Raw genomic sequence first — 26,045 nt, 5'->3', positions numbered from 1 at the left:
CATATTCAAATTGATAACTTAGAAGGGTTGTCGTGTAGGTATTGAGGAGTCGAGAAGAGTCGCTTTGCACGCGGAGGATACTTCAGACACTACACGACATCAATGTGAGTTACTTTCCAGCGGGGGTGGGTCTAAGGCCACAATGCCAACCCATCAACAAGAGTAATTGGTAGATAATTGTCTTTGTCATAATTATCTTGGTATGCTTATGTGATATGCTTATGAGATATGCTTATGTGGTATGCTTATGAGATATGCTTATGTGATATGCTATGTGAGTTAGTGGTAGTAGCAGGGAATAGCTTTTCCCTGACTCGGTCGTTAGGACCGAAGGGTAGGTCAGTACCCCAGATATGCCTGACCGTATGATTATATTTTGTTATTGTATGATAGAGGTATGGGTGAAATAGTCCCTATTTCCGGTTGAGATAGATCGGAGGGTAGTCGGCACCCCAGAACAGCCTGACATGGGTAGATCAGCACCCCAAAATGGCTTGAAATGGGTAGGTCAACGCCACAGAATGGTTTGACATGGGTAGGTCGGGCACCCCAGAATTGCCCGGCAGTATGTATGCTATGTGATTGTATGGTATGTGGTATGGTGGGGAACTCACTAAGCTTTGTGCTTACAGTTTCAGTTTTGGTTTTAGGTACCTCTTCGTCTAAGGGGAAGGAGTCGGCGGTGTAGCAGCGCATCACACACACACATATGGTTTCCGCATTGAGTTTCTGGGATTGTACTCTGATTTATATTACTTGTGTTGAGATGGTTTTTGAACACGTTGTTATAGCTTTTGTTTATAAAATGACATGACATTGGTAATGTTTTGGTAAACTATGTTCTGAAGTATTTATTTAAAATGAAATTTTTGGTCTCGAAAATTAGGATGTTACAGCATAAGTCTGAGTACGCCCAATTTACTCAATTGCTTGACTTTCGGTGGACTTTCAAGGTTTTGGGCCATTAGATTTCTATGTTTGGGTCGCTACTAGGCTATAGGCTTTCTTAGAATTAGGCCCATGATGATTTTTGGGCCCAATTAGGAAGTTAAGCCATATTAGGCTTTGGGATGCCAAGTAAGAGAAGGGTAAAATGGTTTTTTACCCTAGATGTTGGACGAGGAACTTAGATTCTTTAATATGTGTCGAGGTCTAATTATTAGTCAGGTAATATTTGATGGTGTTAGTGAGTGTATTTCTTGGATCAGCCGACCGAGATTTTATTTGAGATATGCAGCAGCTTCAGGTGAGTTTTCTCACTATGTTTAGTGGGTCGAATGTGACATCCCCAAATTCACGGTCATTTTAAAAATTTTATTTATGCTTTTTTGGAAAATTAGAGTATTCATTTTAGAGAATAATGTTGCGGAATTTTTTCTAAGAAAACATGATAAAGATATTATCAAAACATTTGCGAAGAAATGTATTTTGTTTATATTAAAACTTTGGGATGTCATCATCAATACAGAAACATACGCATGAATAGACCTTACATTCGCTTACACTAGTTATTTACATCTCCTTTAAACTCTCAGTGTAATGTACCTTTGTATCGATACTTGTGATACAAATAAACTGAGTGGGTCAAGTTGGGCACCTGGTGAGTACATAGGTTTTTCAACCCGCAATAATATAATTATTATGTTTAATTATCAAACAATCAACCCAATTACCCATCCCAATTATCTTCTTTATTCTTATGGATCTACCCTAAGAATCAACTATCCATCAGTCATTTATTCCTAAGTATTATCTGAAGGAATAGGTACGAAGTCCATCGTTGCCAGGATTTATATAATAGGTACTAAGTCCATAGCTACTGATGTTAGGCACACCTATCATTGTTTTCCATTAGGCACTAAGTCCATAGCTGCCAATGTTTTTTCATGATGTAACATTCGGATATTTAGGCATATCAATGTAAGAGTAAATTCTGAGATTTATGGAGCGACTCGACGAGTTGTGAGTCCAACTCGTCGAGTAGAGTCGAGTTATCTGTGTGGGTTTAATGAACTGAATCGACAAGTTAGTATGCCGACTCGCCGAGTTGGTGTTGTGCGAGAAAACCCTAAATTCATGGGGTTGGGGCTTATTTAAGGGGACTTATAATATCAAATGCGCCTCACCATCTGCCCAACTCTCATGTGTGAAACCCTTAGCAGCCATTGAAGATAAGAGAGAGTGATTAAGCTAATATCAAGTGGTTTTGGTGAATCTTTGGAAGGAAAGGAGTGAGCAACAAGCAAGGAATGAAAAGAGGCTGTGGGATCTAGCATTTCTTCACGTGGAGCTTCTGTAGAAGGTTTAAAGCCTACACCTTTCACATGTTATTAGTTGGATCTCATGATTATGGAAGTTAGGGCTTTTTCTACCCTTTTTTGGGACAATAAGTGCATGGAACCTATTAGGAGGCCTATACTTCAGATCTGGACTTTGTAAGGTCCAGATAGTCCAAAGTTTATAACTTTATTCAACCATATAAGAGGTATTGTGGTTAAGCATCTTTGTTAGAGATATTTGAGAAGGGAGTAGGGGTTTATGATTGTTAGATGTTATAGGATACTTCTGAGCGAGCATGATCATTTTCTTTGTCTGAGGACAAGGTGTTGAGAGTTCATTGTTTAGATGGGTTCCGATTGCAGTACAGTGGATGGGTCCTCGGTGAGATGTGACCCTTTCGTTCCTTGGAGTATGACCTGGATTGTTTAAGTATGAGTGATCAGAAACCAATTTTTTGGGAATTAACTTGCTTTTATCAGTCACAACGAGAGAATCAGAGGGTCAGTGAGTTATCGGTGTCTGTTAGTCGAGGAGCGAATAACATGGTGATATCCTAAGAGGGTTGTCTGACAGTGAGACTGGCCACTAGAGTTTCCAGATCCTGGAGAGTCAGTAGGGGTAACCTAGCGGCAGGAGGGTCTGTCCTTTTTCTGGGTTTGGGAGTTTCTATTTGGATTCAGGTGCTTTTGGAGGAAGATAATAGTGGTGTATGAGACCCTTTCGTTGGTACCTTTCGGGTTTTTAGGTTCGATCTATGTGTTGTGGAGGAGTGATTTCGAGAGAGAAATCTAATTCAAGTGGGGGAGAATTGTAACATTCAAATTTTTAGGTATATCATTGTAAGAGTAAATTATGAGATTTATCGAGCGACTCGACAAGTTGTGAGTCCAACTCGTCGAGTTATCCACATGCGTTTAATGAACTAACTTGATGAGTCAGTGTGCTGACTCGCCGAGTTGGTGTTGTGCGAGGAAACCCTAAATTCCTGGGGTTGGGGCCTATTTAAGGGGACTTATAACCTCAAATGTGCCTTACTAGCTGCCTAACTCTCCTGTGTGAAACCCTTAGCGGCCATTGAAGACAAGAGAGAGTGCTTTAGCTAATATCAAGTGTTTTTTGGTGAATCTTTAAAAGGAAAGGAGTGAGAAACAAGAAAGGAACGAGAAGAGGCTGTAGGATCTAACATTTCTTCACGTGGAGCTTCTATAGAAGGTATAAAGCCTACACCTTTGTCATCTTATTAGTTGGATCTCATGAGTAAGGAAGTTAGGAGTTTTTTCTACCCTTTTGTTGGGACAATAAGTGCATGGATTCTATTAGGAGGCCTAGACTTTAGATCTAGACTTTGTGAGGTCCAGTTAGTCTAAAGTTTATAGCTTTATTCAACCATATAATAGTTATTGTGGTTAAGCATCTTTGTTAGAGTTATATTGTAAGGCCCTGTTTGAAATTACTCATTTCGGGCCTCAAAAACTAAAGGGTATGGGCGATTCGGTCTTTTATGGGTCCCAGGTTTTATCTGAAAGGTTTTAGGCTCGAAAGTGTCGAGGGAAGCGTAGGGTTTCCCGTCACCTTTTCGTGGATATAAAGTTTGTCGGAAACTGACTTAGAATGAAGGAGTTATGACAGTTTGTATTTATTGTCGATTTTAGCCCATAATGGAAATTAGTGACAAGATGATCCCATGCATGCAAGGTGGCCAGCACTAGAGTACGCCCAGCGTAGATGGATTAAATGGACACGGGTGATTGGAGACGTACGTCACAGTGTACGAGGAGTACTCCCAGCGTACGCCCAGAGTCACTAAACCCTAATTTTTAGGGTGTGACATTATATAAAGAACATTACACCCTTTTGGGTCAGACTCCTTCTCATCCTTAAACCCTTCTTTGAAACCCTAACCATTATAGTGAGAGTGTGAGCTTGTAAGGCCATCTAGGAGCGCATTTTGGTGTTCTTGAAGAGGAGTTGTCATCTTGGAGTATCATTGATCAGGGAAGTGATTTTGGATCCAGGTGCTCCATCTCATTTGCAAGTCTTAGAAGGTATAAAGTTTCTACCTTGTTGTCTTATAGCTTGAGATCTATATTAGGGCTTGTTTGGTGTTTCTTATGGACTTTTGGATTATTTCTTGGGAGTTGAGCATCTCCAAAGCTTAGGAAGAGTAGATATGAGGTCCTTTGGTTCATCCACTTCATAAAAATGCATTCTTGATGAGTATTCTAACCTCATGCATGGATCAAGACCATTGGAAAAGTCTTAATGAGTTGTTGGGAGCAAATGGAGCATGCAAAGGCATAAAGTTGCCAACTTTATGCCTTAAGACGTCTTAGTGGACTTAGATCTAAAGTTTGATGTTGAAATCCTGAGTATTAAGCACTTAATGGAAAAGTAGCTTAACAGAGGAGTACGTTGGGTATACATGCAGGTAAGCGCAACGTAGACCACCTTCAGTCAGTACGCTTAGTGTACATAGAAGTACCGCCCGCGTAGTCATCAGTTTTGGGTTTGTGTTGTTTTAGGCCTCGGGTTGGGCCAAGCAATGGACTTTGGGTCTTTAGGCTTCAGTGGGCCATCAGGAGTCAGATGTTTTAGACCAGGAATACGTTGGGGCTTAGGATAAGGCCCATTAGAGGGATTGGGCCTAGTTGAGAAAGTTAGGCCATTTGTGGGCCACTAGTGGGTTTTGAAAGTCTACCTAGTGTTAGGCTTTTGTTTTGGGTTTGGGCCTAAGTTTAGATCATACTGGGCCAGGGGTAAAATGGTCATTTTACCCCCATGCATGGATTAATGGTTATGGTATGGGACCCAATTGCTATTTGGGAATATTGATCGGTGTTGATGATTCAAGAAGTGGACGGGGTAGCAGTTAAGGACTTCTTTAGGAAGCTTCTGCATTTGAGGTGAGTATTCTCACCATACCAATGGGTCTAAGGCACCAAGGCCGGCCCATTTTATGATAGTTGCTTTACTTACTGTGTAGAGGTGTGTGGCATGGTTATATGTGGATATGTGGTAGAGATAGTTGTTACAGCTAGCGGTTGAGATAGCCTCCAGGGCTGGTGGTAGAGATAGCCTTCACGACAAATGGTTGAGATAACCTGTATGGGTAAGGGTAGAGATAGACTTTGTGGCTAACGGTGGAGATATCTTTATAGCTAATTGATATGTGTTGTGTGGTACAGGTAGCTTTTATAGCTAATTGATATGCAATATATGGTAGAGGTAGCTTTATAGCTATTTGATATGCGTTATGTGGTAGAGGTAGAGTTATGGCTAATTGACATGCATTATGTGGTAGAGGTAACTTTTATAGATAACATGTTATGTGGATTGTGTGTGGGGTATGCTCTAGGGAAGTCACGAAGCTTCGTGCTTATAGGTTTGTTTATTGGTTTCACGTACTTCAGATCCCACAGGCAAGGGCATGACGTGATGGCTATCTCTACCACCACCTATTCTCGGGACACTCTGATGTTTGGAATAAAATTTGTATTTTACTTATGTTTTGAGAACAAATATAACTGGATTTTTTAATGTATGACATTATCTGTGCTTATCCAAAAATGAAAATTTCTTTCTAAAAAGTGGTTCGTTACAAGTTGGTATAAGAGCCTTCGTTTGAGAGATCCGGACATACCCACAAGTGCGTCAGGAGTCAAACTAAGGAAATGGTAAAAATTTTTATTCAAAAATAACATAAAAAGCTTTTGAAAGAAAGGAAAAGATGAGAGTGCAACGTGCGTGATCAGCCGAGCCAAGTAAGTAATTCCCCAATGTGCTAGCCATGTTATTCTGATATTTGAGCTTTGATGATCATATGGAACTTGCTATGTGTATGCTTTTAAAATTATATATGGTTAGGAGCTTATAGCCTTAGAATGATTGATTTGGCCTTATTTCTTGTTCCTCGTTTGGTTGTGGTCTTAGGGTAGAATCTTTTATTCGAAAGTCTATTTTATCCTTTTCTATGTATAATTTGCATGCATAAGGGAAACCTGTTATGATTGGTCTGATTTATATGAGTAAAGCCAATCTTAGGACAACCTACGATTGATGTGTACGGTAGTTCATGGAATATGGTTTGGTGGTTGGGACGAATTGGGGTTATCAGATAGAGCATTGGGGAAAGGTACATCTAGGTGTGGAAGGTAGTATTGGGCCCGTACTACTGAAAGCACAAGACCTGTACCCAAACCAATGTTAGATTTGACGACTTCAAGGAGGACCGGTATGGGGAGATCCCTTTTATGGAAATCCTGGTAGTTATGATTTCTGACGTTACAGTTCAGCACGGTGATGAGACGATTTGGAGCAGGGGGATAGGATCGGCGTCTGGATCTGGGAAAGGATCAGGTGACACTATCGATTTGATTGATAAGAGGCTGCGTGAGCTTATTGCAACAGAGGTTACCAGGGGCATCCTGGACGCTACCCCAGTCATTTTTGGGATGGTCAAGGAGCGCATTCTGTAGATTATAGAGGAGAGATTCAGGGAATTTAGGGTTAAGATTGTTGCGGGTCAGATTGGGGCCCAAACTCCATCGTTCTGGGAGTTCAAGGCGTGTGGGGCGCCAAAGTTTTTCGGGGTCAGGGACCCCATTGTTAGTCGACGTTGGGTGTCGGATATCGAGAATGCCCAGCGTACGAGCTCTTGCCCGGATGCGGCAAAGGTGGGATTTGCTTCTGGTATGCTGAGACACAAGGCCCGAGATTGGTAGGGCGAGGTTATGAGTCAGGTGGGACCAGCCGGTGTTGTTGAGATGACCTGGGCCGAGTTTGTTTGGTGATTTGACTTGCAGTTTGCACTAGCCATTGAGGTGAAATGACTTGTAAGGGAGTTCCATGACTTACAGCAGACCACCGAGACTCTGGCGGAGATCACCGCCAAGTTTCGAGAGCGAGCATTGTTGATTGCACAGTATGCCACCGATGAGGGGATGCGGAGGAAGAGGTATCATTCCATGTTGAGGGATGATCCGGGAATTTGTGAGCTTTACAGGGTGTAAAACCCTAAATGAGATGGTAGAGAAGGCCCGGGAATAGGAGCTGGAGTTGGACTTCCGCAACAAGCGGAAGCTGGAGCAGACGCAGGCAGCGGGGGGGGGGGGGGGGGGGGGGGGGCAGGGCAAGAAGCCTAAGACCTTAGATACTTCCATCAAGGGTCAGCATGGTCAGGGTCGGTGTGCCAAGTGCAGTAGGGTGCATGGTGGAGTTTGTCGTATCACAGGCACAGGATGCTATGCATGTGGCCAACAGGGCCACTTAAGCAGGGAATGCCCCACGAAGGGCTTAATTTGTTTCCACTGCAACAGGACCAGCCATAAGCAGGTCAATTGTCCGAGGTTGCAAGGAGGAGGGGGCGGTGGAGGTGTCTGCACCCGGCACGATGAGGATTACTGATGGCCGCCCCACAAAGGCGGATACTCCAGCGGTGATGAGTCGTGCATTTCAGTTGACCACTGAGGAGGCTCAGGCAGCACCAAACGTTGTGGCGGGTACGTGTCTATTATTCCATGCTCTTTATTACTCATATGTATGATGTGTACGTTATGCTGGTATAAGGACCTTTTGGTCGAGGGTATGTTGGTGCACGCTTTGTTTGATTCGGGTGCTACCCGAACGTTCGTGTCTCTTGCGCTTATCAAGGAGTTCAAGGATGCGGCGTAAACCTTGGTTTCCCGCTCGAGGTAGAGATTGCGGATGACCGCACGACGAGTGCCGCGAGAGTGGTGTCATGATGAGCAGCTGGATGTCATTGGCATTGTGGCGATTCGAGAAGTACTAGCTGGTTTTCAGTAGTCATGTTGTCTGGAAGGGTTATTCGTAGAGCCCTAACTTGGTTAGTCACCGGTCATCGGCAGACTGTCAATTGGATGGGAGAGGGTCTGGGAAATCCTTCAATTCTCGTTTACCAAGCGGATCTAGTTGAATCTAAGTGGGGAGGAATCACCCGGACATTCAGGATGGAAGCGAGTGTGAGACGACGATGCGTTCCACATCCCCATTAGGGGGGAGGTGGGCTAAGGTGCCGAATGAATATATGATAGCGAGGGATGGGAGTTTGGGAAACTCCCCAACTCTTGGGTCGCGTCTTCTTGACGCCATATAGCAGAATTTGGAGAGTGGACCAGGTGGGGTCTGGTCAGAAGTGAGTTCAGTTGGGAGTGTTGTAACTCTACAGGTACAGCTATAGCATTCACGAATTTATTCAGATGACTTAGACCAGGGTAGACCAGTTTGCAAGGATGTGGGGAATCCACAGCTTAGGCAGAATCAGGATAGGTAACGATTATTTGATCGGATATCTGTGGGCGAGCCCAGATATTTATGGGAGTTCAGAGTAGAATTGATAGAGATTGTAGAGACAAGGATTTGAACCTTGAGTTGCATGATCTTGTGAACAAGCGGTGCAGGATGCAGAAAGGCTATGGCTGGGTGGCCCTGATATTTGACTTCTTGGGAACCTGGTGGTTGGACCGGGTGTAAGATTGGTAGTCTCGGAAATTGGCTAAGGATGTCTAATTACCGGTCGAGTAAGGTAACCGGATGTCATGACGCATAATGGAGCTCGAGGGAGTGGCAGAGTATCGATCCGTTTTGGAGAAGAATCCGAATCGGGGTTCGCACAGATTCAGTTTAGGATTTTGTTTCCATGAGATAGGATATAGGAGTGCAAGGAAGCCAAGGGCATCACATGCAGTATGCCATGGTGATAAATACGTTGGTTCGATGGTGGCGCAAGCTATCACGATGTACCTCGAGTGGTTCCATCAGTAATGGGACCACAACATATTGAACCCAGGAAAAGACGGATCAAAGGAGGCCGGGTATGATGTAGGACTATAGTTATTTTATTATCATTCATTGCTGCGTCGGATTTAGTGGCGACGGATTGTTAGCTTGTCATGCTCGGACGGATCAAGGATTGAAGGAGCCAAGAGAGGAGGTATCGTCAGGATAGTTATTGTCATACGGGGTCTCCTTTGGAGGTTAGGAGGGACTGTTGAACGTGTGTCTCTGGTTCAGCAGTCGGGAAGGTGTCCGGTGCTTCGGATAGTTGGCAGGCAAGTTGGGACCTGGAAGGTACCGGCCGTTCTTTAGGAGTGAGAGTGGCTTCAGGGATGATTCGATGTGGGCAATCTGTCGGGGATACATACCACCTCGAAGCTTTGGGTTTCAAATGGAATAGACGTGATCAGGTAGAAGGGAAATCGGTCATCTACAGATTCTAGAACCCGCGGGGGTTGGTTTTGGATTGCCTTGGGAAGATTGAGGTATTCTCGGGTTTGTGGTCGTTGTGCTCAGGTAGTCTGGTATGGCGGGGATGGCGATGCATGACTTCGAGGACGAAGTCTAGTTTAAGTGGGAGAGTTGTAACGCCCTGTTTGATATTACTCAGTTGGGGCCTCGAAAACTAAAGGGTAAGGGCGATTCGGTCTTTTATGGGTACCAGGTTTTATCCGAAAGGTTTTAGGCTCAGAAGTGTCGAGGGGAGCATAGGGTTTCCCACCACCTTTTCGTGGATATAAATTTCGTCGGAAATGGACTAGAATGAAGGAGTTATGACACTTTGTATTTATTATCGATTTTAGCCCCTAATGGAAATTAGTGACATGATGATCCCATGCATGCAAGGTGGCCAACACTATAGTAAGCAGCGTAAGCTGGGGTACGCCCAACGTAGATGAAGTAAATGGTCGCGGGTGATTGGAGACGTACACCCAGCACACGAGGAGTACGCCCAGCGTACGCCCAAAATCACTAAACCCTAATTTTTAAGGTATGACACTATATAAAGAACATTACACCTTTTGGGCCAGCCTCCTTCTCATCCTTAAACCCCTCTTTGAAAACCTAACCCTTATAGTGAGAGTGTGAGCTTGTAAGGCCATCTTAGAGTGCATTTTGGTGTTCTTGAAGAGGAGTGGTCATCTTGGAGTACCATTGATCAGGGAAGTGCTTTGGATCCAGGTTCTCCAGCTCATTTTCAAGTCTCAGAAGGTATAAAGTTTCTACCTTGTTGTCTTATAGCTTGAGATCTACATTAGGGCTTGTTTGGTGTTTCTTAAAGAGTTTTGGACTATCAATGGGAGTTGAGCATCTCCAGAGCTTAGGAAGAGTAAATTTGAGGTCCATTGGTCCATCCACTTCATAAAAATGAAATCTGATGAGTATTCTAACCTCATGCATGGATCAAGACCCTTGGAAAAGTCTTAATGAGTTTTTGGGAGCAAATGGAGCATGTAAAGGCATAAAGTTGCTAACTTTATTCCTTAAGACATCTTAGTGGACTTAGATCTAAAGTTTGATGTTAAAATCCCGAGTATTAAGCACTCAATGGAAAAATAGCTTAAGAGAGGAGTACGTTGGGCGTACATGCTGGTACGCACAGCGTAAACCATCTTCAGTTAGTACGCTTAGCGTACATAGAAGTATGCCCCCACATACTCATCAGTTTTGGGTTTGTATTGTTTTGGGCCTCGGGTTGGGCCAAGCAATGGATTTTGGTCTTTAGGCTTCAATAGACTATCAGAAGTCAGATGTTTTGGACCAGGAATATGTTAGAGCTTAGGATAAGGCCCATTAGAGGGATTAGGCCCAATTGAGTAAGTTGGGCCATTTATGGGCCACTAGTGGGCTTGGAAAGCCTACCTAGTGTTAGGCTTTTGTTTTGGGTTTGGGCTTAAGTTTGGATCATACTAGGCCAGGGGTAAAATGGTCATTTTCCCCCCATGCATGGATTAATGGTTATGATATGGGACCCAGTTGCTATTTGGGAATATTGCTCAGTGTTGATGATTCAGGAAGTGGACGGGGCAGCAGTTAAGGACTTCTTTAGGAAGCTTTTGCATTCGAGGTGATTTTTCTCACCATACCAATGGGTCTAAGGCACCACGACCGGCCCATTTTATGATAGTTGGTTTACTTGTTGTGTAGAGGTGTGTGACATGTGGTAGAGATAGCTGTTAAAGCTAGTGGTAAAGATAGCCTCCAGGGATGGTGGTAGAGATAGCCTTTAGGGCTAATGGTAGAGATAGCCTTTAGGGCTAATGGTAGAGATAGCCTTTGTGGCTAATGGTATAGATAGCTTTATAGCTAATTGATATGTGTTATGTGGTAGAGGTAGCTTTTATAGCTAATTGATAAGCATTACATGGTAGAGGTAGCTTTATAGCTAATTGATATGCAGTATGTGGTAGCGGTAGAGTTATGGCTAATTGACATGCATAATGTGGTAGAGGTAGCTTTTATAGCTAACATGTTATGTGGATTGTATGTGGGGTATGCTGTGGGGAACTCACTAAGCTTCGTGCTTACAGGTTTGCTTATTGGTTTTAGGTACTTCAGATCATAGGGGAAAGGGCAAGGCGTGATGGCACGGCGTGCACTCTCTCGCAAATATTTTCGGGACACTCTGATGTTTTGAATAAAAGTTGTATTTTACTTATGTTTTGAAAACAAATATAACTAGATTTTTTAATGTATGACATTATGTGTGCTTATCCAAAAATGAAAATTTCTTTATAAAATTTGGGTCGTTACATATATTGGCATTTAGAGCATCATATGCCATGCATGGACATAAAGCTCATGACTTTATGTGATAATCGAGCCTTGAGAACGTAGATCTAGAGTTTGGGAAGGTTTTTTGCCTTAAAATCATCTGAATGAGGAATGAGTCTGAATGAACTCGCCGAGTCGATAAGCCGGCTCGACGAGTCGATTTGGGTTTGTCCTGATAAGCTTGATCATGCGATAACTCGGCGAGTTGGGGGTCAACTCGACGAGCTAAGCTAGACCTTCACGAGACTTCCGAGGAAACAAGTAGAATCGTTGAGCCACATAGGTGCACTCGACGAGTCGGGTCAAACATAGACTGTTGACTCGAGTTGATCGTTGTTGACTTTAGGTTTTGGTCAAACATGAGTAATGGAAGCCATGGAAGGGTAAAATGGTCTTTTACCCACTTCAAGAGTTAGAAAGAGGAAGAGTGACCTTTGGTTTACTTAGAGTCGAGAATCGAGTATTTATTGAGATAACTACCCTATGTGATAGGTGGTGGCTAGTTCGAGATCCGAGTGCGAGGATGATTGCTTGTTGTTGAGATGAGTCTTCTTATTATATTTACCATGAGTGGTATCTTTGTGTTATTGAGATGTCTTATATGCTTACATTGTGTATTATGATATCATGCATTATTTCTTTGTGATTTATGTTGATTATTATTATTATGAGCTTGTTGAGTTAGGACAGGATGGTCCACCCGAGTGATGAGACCGGGGTCTCCATTAAGACACATAAACCGGAGGGTCGTTTTGAGTTAGCCTTGAGTGGCCAATGTGATGTGTGCGGTGTTTTGGGGAACTCACTAAGCTTCGTGCTTACTGTGTTATGTGTTAGGTTTTCTCAAGATCGCGGGAAGGCAACGACTTGATTGTACACGCCAGTGAAAGAGTTATGTTTTTGAGGATTCTGAATTTTAAATCAAACAATTATTGAGTTGCAAGTTGTAAATTAAATAAATGAGATTTTTTCGAAATGTGTTATGAGAATTATGTGATGTTAAATGAAAATTTTGTTTGAAAATTTATGGTGTTACACATGAGGCACTAAGCCCATAGCTTCCAGGGTGTTTAAAATATATTCGGTGAACATGTAGTTCAAAAGTTAGGAACATCTACCACTATTATCCATTAGGTGCAAATGCTAGGATATTTAGAGTACATCTGGTGAACAAGTAGTTCAAAAACACTTACAGGTTGTGGCCTGGTAGCGTTCCACTGGACTATCTAGAATAGTTTGTGGCCGTCATCTATATTCTGCTAGATGTCATCATCGTTAAGGTCAAGGCTTCTCATCATCTTACACCTCTCATCATCTATATCATCTTTCATCTATCACCTTTTACATCATCTTTCATCTACCCATCTTTATCCAATATATTTATAGGTATAAAAATATATATACAATTTAAATCAAATAAACCATGTATACAAACGTTCATCCAACATAGATATCAAGAACACAAATAATATGCACACATAGCACGTAATTTATATTAAATACTTTATATCTATGTGTAAGATGAAAGCAACTATGCACTCACTTATTAGAGTGATGACTCCAAACTCGGGCAACGCTTCACTTCTAATAATTCTATTTTCCTTCGACGAAACCTAGTATCATTACCACTAGATTTTAGTCTAATATTTATCGCGACTATTTACAAGCGATATTGTCTTATAAGTGTTAAACATGACGTTTCAATCATTATGTACAAACAAGGCAAACATGAAACACCGGAGGGCAGGACCATTTTGGCATTATAGCACTTCTGAAATATAACAACCCAGGCAAATTAGTTTGGTAATCTCGAAGTCATTTATCACCTAATCAATGTGCCAGTTAACCGCACACGCTCCATTGATCTATGATAACATACAAGGTACCCATTGTCATCCTTCATTAGTCCCATATTAGTGTGCCGGTTAACCACACACGCTCCACTAACAACCAATAAGGTGCAATGTGGAATTTCATGGGTTAGCATCAAATTCACATTTTTCATAAGTAAACTAATATTGGGAATTTATGAACATTTAGTTATGTGTATTCCATTATACTTATTAATAAAAGTTTGTGTCCTATCCTACCCTTTCGGCTAACGACCCTCCAGTGATCAAGAGTGCGGTGAGTGAGATTGGACACTCATTCAATCGTCATGTTATAGGCAATTTCCTTAAACACCCCTTATAGAGCAGCTTCATGAATGAGACATACGAACGGTAAGACTGGCATTTTACTTATACATATACAATATATTAAACTTTTAATTTTATATAGTATAAGGGTGTATTTTAAACTTTTAAAATACTAGGTGGTTTAATCTTTTAATAAATTAAGCTTTTAATTTAATTAATTTTAAACCATGTCATTATGGATTTATTAATTCTTTCTTTTAATTAAACACTTAATTAATTTAATAAAACCATAAGGGTGTAATTTGAACTATTCAAAATATCAAGGTTCTAAATTTAAGATTTCAAAATAAAGTCTATTTAATTAAATTTTAAGTTATAAAACCAAGATGTGCACTTTTGAACCTTTTCAAATTACTAGGGTTTTAGAATTTAATATTTCATAATTAAAACTTTTAAAATTCCAAAACTTGAGGACAAATTTTGAAACTTTTCAAAAACCTCTTGGATCCATTTTATAACTATTAAGTTAATCATATAATTAAGACAAAATTACAAAAATGGTCCCTATGGTTTACCAAAAGTTGCACATATAGCCCTTTTTACTAACTCCGTTAGTATTCAGCCGTTAGGGTAAGGGCATTTTCGTCTTTTCAGATATAAAGGGACTAAATTCGTGATATATAGTAAACCATATGGACCATTTTGAAAATTGTTTTAAAAAATAATTATGTGGCTGAATGATGGGGGAGGGATCGAACCTCAGACATCCACCTATTAAATGGCCAAAGCCTTAACCAATTGGGCTGCACATATATTTGGTTTATACTTTCCAAATACTAATTTCTATAATAAGTAGCTCGTTAAAACATAAGCAATAAATAAATTACAAAACATATTTTTTTTTACATATTTTATTTAATAAAACAAAATGTATTTTCGTATTATAAAAAAATTTACAAACAATTTGTATGCATTTTTATGTATTTATTTTACATAAAAACAAATTTTTTTGTCTTTAAAAAATACGGTTTCGTAATATATATATATATATATATATATATATATATATATATATATATATATATATATATATTAAAAAAATACGTTTTCATATAAAAAATACGTTTTCGTAAAATATACTTTTTTATTTCTTTAAAAAATACGTCTTTGTATAACAAATACATTTTTGTAAAATATATTTTTTTAATGTGTTTGAAATAATAATAATAATTAACACCGGTTTTAGAGCTATCGATTCAAAAGAATTTATACATATTTTTTATGTCATGAGTAATGTTAATTATTATTATTTCAAAGACATAAAAAAATATATTTCATGAAAACGTATTGTTTAAAGATATAAAAAAATATATTTTACGAAGGATAAAAAAATGTATTTCGTAAAATAATAATAATAATAATTTACACCGTTTTTAGAACTATCGATCCTTATGTCATGAGTAGTGTTAATTATTATTATTTCAAAGACATAAAAAAATATATTTTACAAAAACGTATTTGTTATACAAAAATGTATTTTTCAAAGATACAAAAAAATATATTTTACGAAATAAGTTTATATATATTGAAACGTATTTTTTAGAGACATAAAAAAATATATATTTACGAAAACGTATTTTTTAAAGATATAAAATATATATATTTTATGAAAAAAAATTATGAAAGACAAAAAAATACGTTTTTTTGTAAAATAAATACATAAAAATGCATACAAATTGTTTTTTAATTATTTTTATCATACGAAAATACATTTTGTTTTATTAAAAAAAATACGTAAAAAATGTGTGTTTGTAATTTATTTATTGCTTATGTTTTAACGTTCTACTTATTATATGAATTAATATTTGGAAAATATAACCCAAAAGTACATGCAACCCAATTGGTTAATGCTTTGGCCATTTAATAAGTGGAGGTCTTAGGTTCGATCCTTCCCCCTATCATTCAGCCACATAATTATTTTTTAAAACAGTTTTCAAAAATTGTCCCTATGGTTTACCATATATCGAGAATTTAGTCCCTTTATACCTGAAAAAGACTACAATGCTCTTACCCTAATGGCTGAATACTAACGGAGTTAGTAAAAAGGGCCATATATGCAAGTTTTGCAAACCACAAGGACCATTTGCATCAAAAAAAATTAGCAGGGACTGATTTTCTGACTTTTGATAAACCATAGGGACCATTTTTGTAATTTTGTCTATAATTAACTATATCATAAAACTGACTTAATCTAATTTCATATAGAAATTTGATTCAAATCAAATTATACAAAATAATTAATTTTCACAAAATCAAGTAATTATACTAAAATTTAATAATCATTAATCAATTGGATCAGGACAGCCATTACCTTATCAGAAAAATCAAAATTTATCAATCAAAACAATTTGTGGTAATGATCCTAATCCAAAACTGGCCAAAAACTCGAAAAAACTACAAACAGATGATCCAACTTGTCGATCCAGGCAATGGACTCGTTGAGTTGGCTCAACTCGGGGTCAACTCGTCGAGTTCCTTCATAGGACTCGTCGAGTCGAGTAGTCAGTAGCCGAAAATGAAGATTTTCCATCTTTAAAAACAATACCATTGCATCAATATAATAGAAAAGACCATAGTTTCTGATACCACTGATGGGTTTTGAGCACTATAACATCCCTATGGTGCAGATACAACACTAATGCTTTGCATCTAAATTCTCTCAAGCTATACATGCAATTTCATTTTATCCAAAGCATATACCCTAGCTAGCATGCAATTGAAGATATATAACATAAAAAAAAGTTAGATGAATACCTCTTTGTTGTAGCTTGTAGTTCTTGGACTTTCAAGAGCTTAGTACCAAAAGTGTGATACCTCTAATAAGTCACAAACACCAAAAGCAAATGGAAGAATATGAGAGAGAGGTTAGGAGGCACCAGAATGGCTAGGGTTTCTTCTTAGAACACAAGTGCCGATTTTGGAGTGCAATGGCTGGTATTTTTAGTCTCGAATTCCTAGGGTTTCATACATAAAACCCTAATTTACTTAAACCTTTAAGTATTCCAATGATCCATATGATAGGCCCTTTCGACTATCTCTTCATGGACTCTTACGTAGATTTAGCCCATCCCAAATCAACATGGATCATTATCCTAAACTATAAGTATTACTGATTTACCTAATGAATCCCTGCAAATTTAACCAGTCTTTTTTTATCACTAAATTAATTCCAAATTAATTCTTGATCAATACCAATTAAATAATATGATTTCTCAGTTAATATATTATTCTTATAATATATTAATAAATCCCAAATAACATTTTTCTCAAATGTTCATCCTATCAGTTTGCTCTGGTGAATGCAACCCAAAATGATCATGCTATTATCGGTTCAGGTACATACCAATTATAGTTATGAGCTTAGACACCTAATCCAATAGTTTATAGAAGAGGAACCAACTTGGTCTTGCCTTTAGGATTGTTATCAAATTGATTCAAAGTTAATTACTCCTTGTTATGGTTCATACTATGTTTAAAATCTTTGAAGGAAAGGGACGATTTGTTAATGATCACAACCATACAAATGACTTTATCCATTTTCATATTGTGTTGAGAAAACTATCACAGGATTCTTAACATTTCACGTAATTGTTCCATAACAGGCATGAAGTCATTCATATTGTAACCCGTAAAGTTACTGATCTTGCTAGAAACATCTTCAATCATGTATTTGGATTCAAGAGAATCCCACAGTTCTTTTGTAGATTTAACATTTTAATAGATATTAAATAGAGAGTTAGACATACCATTGAGAATTTGTTCACGACAGATATGGTCATATTTATCCCACTTTGTTCTCCTCGTTGTTGCCTCTAAAGTTTTATCTTCAGTGAATTTTGGCATGGGTGTACTAAAGACATTCACCACTTTTAGAGTCGCCACTTCCAATGATCACAAAATACTTCCATTTATAAAAATCTTACCACTCAAACTTTTTCAACTTGTCAAACTTGCCTGTCATGCCCTTCACAGAATCGCCACTTCCCATGATCAAAAAATACTTCCATTTTTGTTAGAAATTTGGGGTGTAATAGCAATTGAAATTCTAAGAAGATTATCACTTTCAAATTGAATTATTTGGGTGGTACTTCCAAATCTTCAATTGGATGGGACTCAGAATGAGAAAACTAGAACAAAGAAGTGGATTTGTTATGAATTTTCGTGAGTACCATAATTATGACCAAAATTAGTTATAAATCATCTTTCTCTGAAAACTATCACAAAACAATTTTTTGTCCCAAAACTATCCAAAATTGTCCCTAACAATCATAAACTGTCATAAAAATGAGCATTTTAAAAAGAGTCAAAACAAAGTCAAAAATTGGGGCTTTGCCCCTTAGACCCCGCACCCAGGGGCACTGCCCCCGAACCCCCGTTCATTCAGGAGCTTCATGCCGCTTAATGACATCCTACTTTAAATCTTGAATAAACTTAAACAAATGTACACTCTGCACATTCCTTACTTGTTTAATATTCATCAAGATTGATTTTGGTCAACAAGTCAATCCATTATACTTAAATACAATTAATTAAACAATTTACCAACAAATTATTGATCAAAACCCAACTAAATGGAGCCTTTTAGTTCGTATAAAGATGAATGTTTTGGCATAGGTTTGGCTTTACATAAGCTCCTTAATAGAGATAACCACTTCTCTGCTGAGGTTTGGACATTCCTATGCGTTTATGTCTTACATGTGAAGTGAGTTTTGAGTTTGTCAGCCTTTTGTTCATTTCTTGGCTCATTGCGATGGCAATGTTTAGTTAGCTTGTGAGTTGGTGAGGTCTTATTATGTCCACATTTGGGTTAGGTTAATCAGTAGTGTTGGTTCTCTTCGTTGTGCATGCAGAAGTCATTAATGATTATCTCGAAGCCACTTTTTATACTTCTTGGTGGAGTTTATAGTTATTTGGAAATGCTGCTTTGTTTCTAAAGGTAAGTCTAAAGAGGCTGATTTGTTTCAAAAAATTGTTACTTGTCAGTTTTTGAGTTTGTCTAAGTTAACAACATGCTTAGTAGGAAGGTCAAAATAAACTTGGGTGAGGTGGCTTCAAAATCCCATCCTTGCTGATGTTGATGTGCTGTTATTTTGTTTAGTGAAGTCTAGCTCCTTTCAAACTTATAAAATGCTGATGTTCTAAACAAAAATTAACAAACAAATTGTAAGAGTTTCTTAGTTGACTTCAATCTAAAAGCTTGGAATTTGGAACTACAACATGCTTTACTCAATATAGTCCCACATGATCTACTTGCCAACTACTTGATTCTTGTTGAATTTCAATATGAGTACCGATTATGTGTCCCAAAAATCTCAAAGAGATATATATTAACTTTATTTAGACACTCTACAAATCTATCAAGCATTCATTCAGTACTATCTTTCCTACTTGTTTCTTCAACTGATTTCGAAGATTGTATACTATACAATTGTACATTCACATGTCTATTAACATCAGAACGATTATGGTTGACTTTTAAGACTCAAACGGTTTTGATTTCCTTTTGATAGCAATGATGCAAGACCTGCAAGATATATTCCATTGATGGGCGCTTGTCTTGTTTTAGTTGAAGGCATTTTGAAACAAGTTGAGCCAACTTGAATGCTCTTTTTGGGGAAGAATCGTTGAGTTGAAGTCGTGGGTCCATAATTACACTAAAATTAACCTCATCTGCTAGCAATGGAAGAGCCCATTCCACCAGTTTTTGCTTTCCGAGGGGTCTCCTCTTATCATACACCTTCATCCCTGTTAGTATTTCCAACAGTACCACTCCAAAAGCATAGATTTCACTCTTGATTGCAAAACCTGTCAAAGTAGTGTTTGATTGATCAGCCATTGAAACATGTGTTTGGTATGATGGAATCAAAGAAGGAATGGAATGGTCCGTTTCCTTGGTTAGAAGAAAAGATGTTATGTTTGTCCGATGTAGCAGAATGGAAAAATTGTATAAAAACTCATTCCAATTTACGGGTCCACCAAACATGATGTGGAATGTAATGACCTATTCAATTATCTTGCGTATTAAATTACTTTAGTAATTCCATTCATATGTTATTCCATTCCATCCAACCAAAGGCTTTTGGTAAGTACATAGTAAACGATTGGTTTTTATATCATTTTTAAATATAAAAAGTATTTCACTTTAAAAGAAGACAATACCATCTTCAGGCAGCCGCAGTGGGTCAAGACCATCAAATGTGTCTGCTTGGTAACGAAACCACTCAGGGGCTGTGTAATAATATGCATCCAATTGGAATGAGTAAGGATCAAAAGCAAAATCCGAAAGCCGAGCATTAAAATCCTGAAAAGAAGCATCAATTATATAACTATATAAAAAAAAGTAAAACTAATGTTATGCTGCAAGTGTGTTAATGGCAGTATAATTTACCGTATCCACCAATATATGATCGGTCTTAAATTGGCTATATGCTGGCTGTTTCCTCTTATGTAAATAAACCAAGCCTTCAGCTGCTCCTATTGCTATTTTTAATCGTACAACCCAAGAAAGTGAAGTTCTACGTGACTCTGCGTATAAAGTAATATAAAAAAGGAAAATGCAATTTTTAACCTTGCATATATGTTAGGGGAAATTGTGAAAAATAGGAACATACTTACTCTTTTTATGGATACTTTACTTTTCACATATAATAGCAATATATTTAAATTACTATTACTATATTATCAATGTAGTCACTTTTTCTCTTTTTACCAATATTAGCAATATGTAAGTCATAATAGTAACATACTAACATTCACTTTACACATAATAGCAATGTAGAAACAATTCTGTACTCATAATAGCAACGTACGTATACTTTACCAATAATGGGAAGATTTAAGAAATAAAGTACATTGGCAATATTGGTAGACAAATGTAAGCACGTTCATTTATAGGTGAAAAAGAAAGTACATTGCTATTATTGGTAAAAAAGAAAATTTTAAGTATGTTCCTATTATTGGTAAGATATAACTGGAAGGTATGCTGACCTCCGTAAAGATATTTATCCAAAGTTATGGCTGAAATGTCCTCGTAAACAAAAAATAGTTGGTGATTATTCAAGCAATATCCCAAGAGTTTTACAAGGTTGGGATGATTGAAATCTTCAAATTTGATGTCCTTCTGCACAACCAAATTGCTCACTTAAGAAGCTAAAAAATAGCACAATGCATGAAAAATACATGATGCTAATTCATTATGGGATTTAAAGTTATTCCCACATCATCATCATTTCAAAGATTGGATGTACCTTTTGTGTTGAAATCTCCATCTTTCTAACATGCATTGGTAAACCAACACCATGTTTTGTTGGCGCATATGTCCTTTCATCAACCCAACCTTTGTAAATGTATTCATTTAAAGCTGTGGATTCGTCTTCATCTTTGAAACCATTTGTTGCAATCACCAACTCATCATACGTGAAAGTTCTGAAACTTTGATTTGTAATGACTTCATTTGTAGTATCAAGTGTGATTACTATTTGTTTATCGTGAGAACTGAAATCAGATTTGTTTTCTATTGCAGAATCAACTTTGCCTGTGAAAAAAGATCTAAGCTTGTAAATGAATCCATCTTCTTCAATATTATGATTGGTGCAATCTCTTTCTAGTGATAGAATAGACTCGAGTTTCACCACAACCTCCGCCATGGTAGGGCGGTGTTTTGGTTGGGTGTGTAAACAATGACCTGCTATGCTTGCAAACTCCTTCAAGCACTTTCTGGAGATTTGTCCGATTAGTCGCGGGTCAATAATTTGATTGAGTTTTCCTTCTTTGATTTGCTGTTGAGCCCAAGCTGCTAAACCCCATTGCTCTTCATCAAGGGTTGAATCTACAGCTTTTCTTCCTGACAACACTTCAAAGAGTACAACACCAAAAGCGTAAACATCAGATTTCATTGTCAATTTTCCTGTATAGAAATAGCACGGATCCATATACCCAAATGTCCCTTTCACAGCTGTGCTCATATGTGTTCGTGTCTGATCAATTACCCCAACTTTAGCCAATCCGAAATCTGAAATTTTAGCTGCGAAGTCTGCATCCAACAAAATATTGGAGGTTTTCACATCACGATGTATGACTCCATGTTGAGTTGATGTACCCATGTGAAGGTAGTCTAATCCTCGAGCTGCCCCTACACATATCTTGAGTAGTTGTAACCAGGATAAAGAGGAATCCGGTGAGCGAAGATGATCTTCAAGTGTTCCATTCGGCATGAACTCATAAACGAGGACCATCTCTTTTTCTTCATAGCAATAACCAATTAAGGATACGAGATTACCATGTCGCAGCTTAGAGAGGACCTTGACTTCCGACTCAAATTCATTGGCTCCTTGATTGGACATGGAGTGCAATCGTTTGACTGCAACTTCGGTCATTGACCCGATTTTGGAACATTTATACACCTTGCCGAATCCTCCCCTGCCAATGACTAAAGCCTCATCGAAGTTTTGGGTTGCCGATTGAATCTCAGAAAGAGTAAAACGTTGACATGTCTGGTCTGGGAATATGAAAGAGGAGTTGGTATCTTTGATAGGTGTGGGTAACATCGTCGTTTAGTTTCTCCTGATCGGACCTTTGATTCTTCACAATATCTCTTGTATCCAGAAAAGAGCTTCAGAAGTCCGGCAGTGAACGGGATGATTTCGTCTGGTTCTTGTGCTGCTAGCGGATGTCCGACCATTGACTTTGTTGGTCCTTCACCTACTTTTTTTTTGTTTGTTTGGGATTGGAATACTTGTGGATTCATTTTAATTTTTAAACCTTTAGAAAACAAAAATTACACAATTGGTCCCTGTAGATTGCTAAAACTCGCATGTTTTTGGTCCTTGAGGTTTGTAAGCATTGCACACATGGCACAAGTGTATTTTGGTTTGTAGTACGCCAATGTTCACCTCCTTTATAGTTTATCTAAAAGAAAAAACTAAAAATGAAATTAAGATGATAATTAAGATGTATTAACTTGTTGTTTAAATTACAATAATTATTTAAAAAGTTTCAATTTATAAGAAAAATTAGAAAAATATTGAATTAATAAAATTAAAGTGTTTTTTTTAATTTAAATCAATAAACAAAAGAAACTAATGACGTTTTGATTTATTAATTTTGAAATAGAAAGAAAGTCGATTAATGAAATTGTTATACATTTATTATTACAGTTAAATACTATTGGAACTAGATGGGAATCATGCACGCCCGTTGGCGTTGACTTTTTTTTTTTTTTGTTCTTTCGGGTTGTATATGTACTGCAACATACCATTATATTGATGAAGATATATTTAACATACAATTGATTTTTGGATAGGTCTTATATAGAAATTTATAAAATGTTATAATGTAAAACAGTATTGATATATATATATATATATATATATATATATATATATATATATATATATATATATATATATATATATATATATATAGAGAGAGAGAGAGAGAGAGAGAGAAATTTAGGAAAGGTTATAATGTAAAACGGTATTGATATTCTAATCTTCGCATCGCATTTTTCTAAAGGGTATGTAAGAATCTTTGCTTTCTTGAGTTTTTGGGGTTGAATTTTTTTCTTGATTGTTTTCTTGAAATACACCCCTTCTTGATCATCTCTGCCACATCATATAGAGCCTAAAGGTCATAAGTTACTAATAATTTACCTTTCCAGAAATGATTTTAATATTATGATCCAATGTTTGATGATTTATTATGTCAAACAAGCCGTTTTCAATCAAGAGCAAGTTATAAAATGGATATCCCTAGTGATTGAGCTATATCAGAGACACAATTACAGAGCCCTAATGGAAGTGAAAAATGTCAAGGTTCATGTCTATAGGCATCTCCTAATGGAGGCCAAAAGATTGAAATTACCAAACATATTTTTTGTAACAGAGCTGTGAATATGAAAAACATTGTTGCTGTTGGATTTGATATGGATTATACACTTGCACAATACAATCCTGAAACTTTTGAGCCCCTTGCATATAATGGCATAGTGAAAAAGTTAGTCACTAACTTGGGATACCGTAATGAGGTTTGTTTATGTTAATCATACAAAATCTTGATGAAATTTGCACATGAAATTATTTAAATTGTACAAGTTTCAGAGTTAAATGCAAACTATAACCATGAAATTTTCATCCTACTTTCATTTTTTATTATTACAATGTTGAAAGTACCATGCTATACTTGTGTAAAATTTTCAAATTACAATGTCTTAATAAGAAAAAAAAACTATTGTAGTCTATAAGTTTTGGGTATTTTATAGTTTTCTATTTGATGCAGTTGCTTGATTGGTCTTTTGATTGGACTTACATGGTGAGAGGATTGGTACTTGTTAAAAAAAGAGGAAATATATTGAAGGTTTGGGTTTTTCATGTATAAATTTTGAGCCATATAATATAAAGATGAATCCCAGTGTTTTATATTTTTTCAAAAACTTTTTTACAGATGGACAGACATGAATATGTGAAAGTGGCATATCATGGATTTAGGTTATTGTTAAAACATGAAAAAGTTGCTACATATGGCAACACTTTGGTTCGTGATGCATTTGATGAGCCTGATTATGCACTCATTGATACCCTTTTCTCATTAGCTGAAGCTTATTTATTTGCTCAGCTTGTTTGACTTTAAAGATAATAATCCAGAAAAAATCTCAGAAGAAAAAGAGTAAGTTGTGGGAAATGGAATTCATGATTCCATTCCATTGTTTGTTTGTTTGTTTGGTTGCCAAATGAACATAATTCAATTCAATTTTTTTAGATTTCTTCAAATTCCATGTTGGATGTATTTCACCACGAATTCAATTTCATTTGTTTTTGTACTAAAAGACCAAAATACCCTCGTGTTTTTGCAGCTATTTTCGAATGTACAGAGATGTGAGGGCTGTTGTGGATCTCTGCCATTGTGATGGGACTTTGAAGCAGATGGTTGCAAATGATCCCAAAAGGTCAGATAAAAAACGACTTTCCCCCTTAAGTTCAAACTTTTTACAATTTTGCCCTTGTTTATTTTTTTCTTAACTTTTTCAAAATTAGGTACACAAATGAAGACAAATCATTAGTCCAAATGCTACAGATGCTTAGAACTTTTGGTTTTGCTGTATTCTTAGTGACAAATAGGTTTATTATTATTATTATTATTATTATTATTATTATTATTATTATTATTATTATTATTATTATTATTATTATTATTTTACTTTTTAAATTGTAAAAAATGTAACAACATTGCTACTATCAGTAAAAAATAAAGTAACTTTTATTCATCTGATAACAGTCTTTGGGACTACACAAATGTTGTGATGAATTTTCTATGTGGGCCCCAAAAAGTCAACGAAAGCTCCTTGTTGACTCTTGACTGGCTCCAACACTTTGATGTTGTCATAACTGGCAGGTTATACTCATTTCTTTACTTTAACGATTATATATATATATATATATATATATATATATATATATATATATATATATATATATATATATATATATATATATATGAAACATATTTAAAGAAAAAAAATATTTTTTATTTTTTTATTTTTTATGCAGCGCAAAGCCGAAGTTTTTCCATGATGAAAATCGTGCTAATCTTTTTGCGGTGGACACTGAGTCAGGGATGCTTATCAATACTGATAATGGTAGTCCTATGGCTCAGGTTTGTGTGGAAGTATGTTTTTACCATTTTACCCCTATATGCATATTTTAATAAAAATTTTATTTTCATTAGCTTGGAGCCTCTTCTATGGAAGTGCCAGATCAGCAGACCCCAGATAAAGGGTACAAAGTGTTTCGGTATATCTGAATTACATAAATACCCTTTTCTACACAAAACCAATACTTAGTGGCTCACGTTTCTCAAATACAAAAGCAGAAACAGAGAAATAAGAAGGTGGTTTTTTTATTATGATAAACTGGAAAAATCAACACCATATTTCATAAAGGTAAAAAAGTATGACAAAAGAAAAGCGAAAAGTCGGAAGATATGTCTGCATCACCAACTATTTTG

The 26,045-nt window shown here is 37.1% G+C and overlaps 1 protein-coding gene and 1 pseudogene across 2 annotated transcripts; one reads left to right on the top strand and one right to left on the bottom strand.

Moving 5' to 3' along the window:
* Positions 1-19,242: 19,242 nt before the first annotated feature.
* Positions 19,243-22,755, bottom strand: LOC145097621 (putative receptor-like protein kinase At5g39000). Of its 2 annotated transcripts, none has more exons than XM_079035221.1 (5): positions 21,293-22,755; positions 21,033-21,165; positions 20,434-20,570; positions 20,205-20,346; positions 19,243-19,850 (listed from the first exon to the last, which is right to left on the bottom strand). In XM_079035221.1, the coding sequence occupies exons 1-5, from the start codon at positions 22,589-22,591 to the stop codon at positions 19,528-19,530; spliced, it is 2,034 nt and encodes a 677-aa protein (XP_078891347.1). In that variant the 5' UTR covers positions 22,592-22,755; the 3' UTR covers positions 19,243-19,527. The 2 variants fall into 2 exon arrangements, with proteins under 2 accessions (XP_078891347.1, XP_078891348.1); XM_079035222.1 differs by having other exon boundaries at positions 19,243-19,852; positions 20,210-20,346.
* A 139-nt stretch (positions 22,756-22,894) lies between these two features.
* On the top strand, positions 22,895-25,841 carry LOC145099716 (uncharacterized; annotated as a pseudogene).
* The last annotated feature ends 204 nt before the right edge of the window (positions 25,842-26,045 follow it).

The sequence above is a fragment of the Lactuca serriola genome, chromosome 4 (genome assembly GCF_051521515.1).
Source record: "Lactuca serriola cultivar US96UC23 chromosome 4, Lser_US96UC23_V15, whole genome shotgun sequence".
Taxonomy (NCBI): Eukaryota; Viridiplantae; Streptophyta; class Magnoliopsida; order Asterales; family Asteraceae; genus Lactuca; species Lactuca serriola.
This window is presented reverse-complemented; position numbering and strand designations above follow the sequence as displayed.

Coding starts and splice junctions, on each gene's coding strand:
- LOC145097621 (XM_079035221.1), bottom strand. CDS start 22,591: ATGTTACCCACACCTATCAAAGATACCAACTCCTCTTTCATATTCCCA. Junction 20,347..20,433: donor ATCATATATTGGTGGATACG/GTAAATTATACT, acceptor GCTTCTTTTCAG/GATTTTAATGCTCGGCTTTC. Junction 19,851..20,204: donor ACTGCGGCTGCCTGAAGATG/GTATTGTCTTCT, acceptor CTACTTTGACAG/GTTTTGCAATCAAGAGTGAA.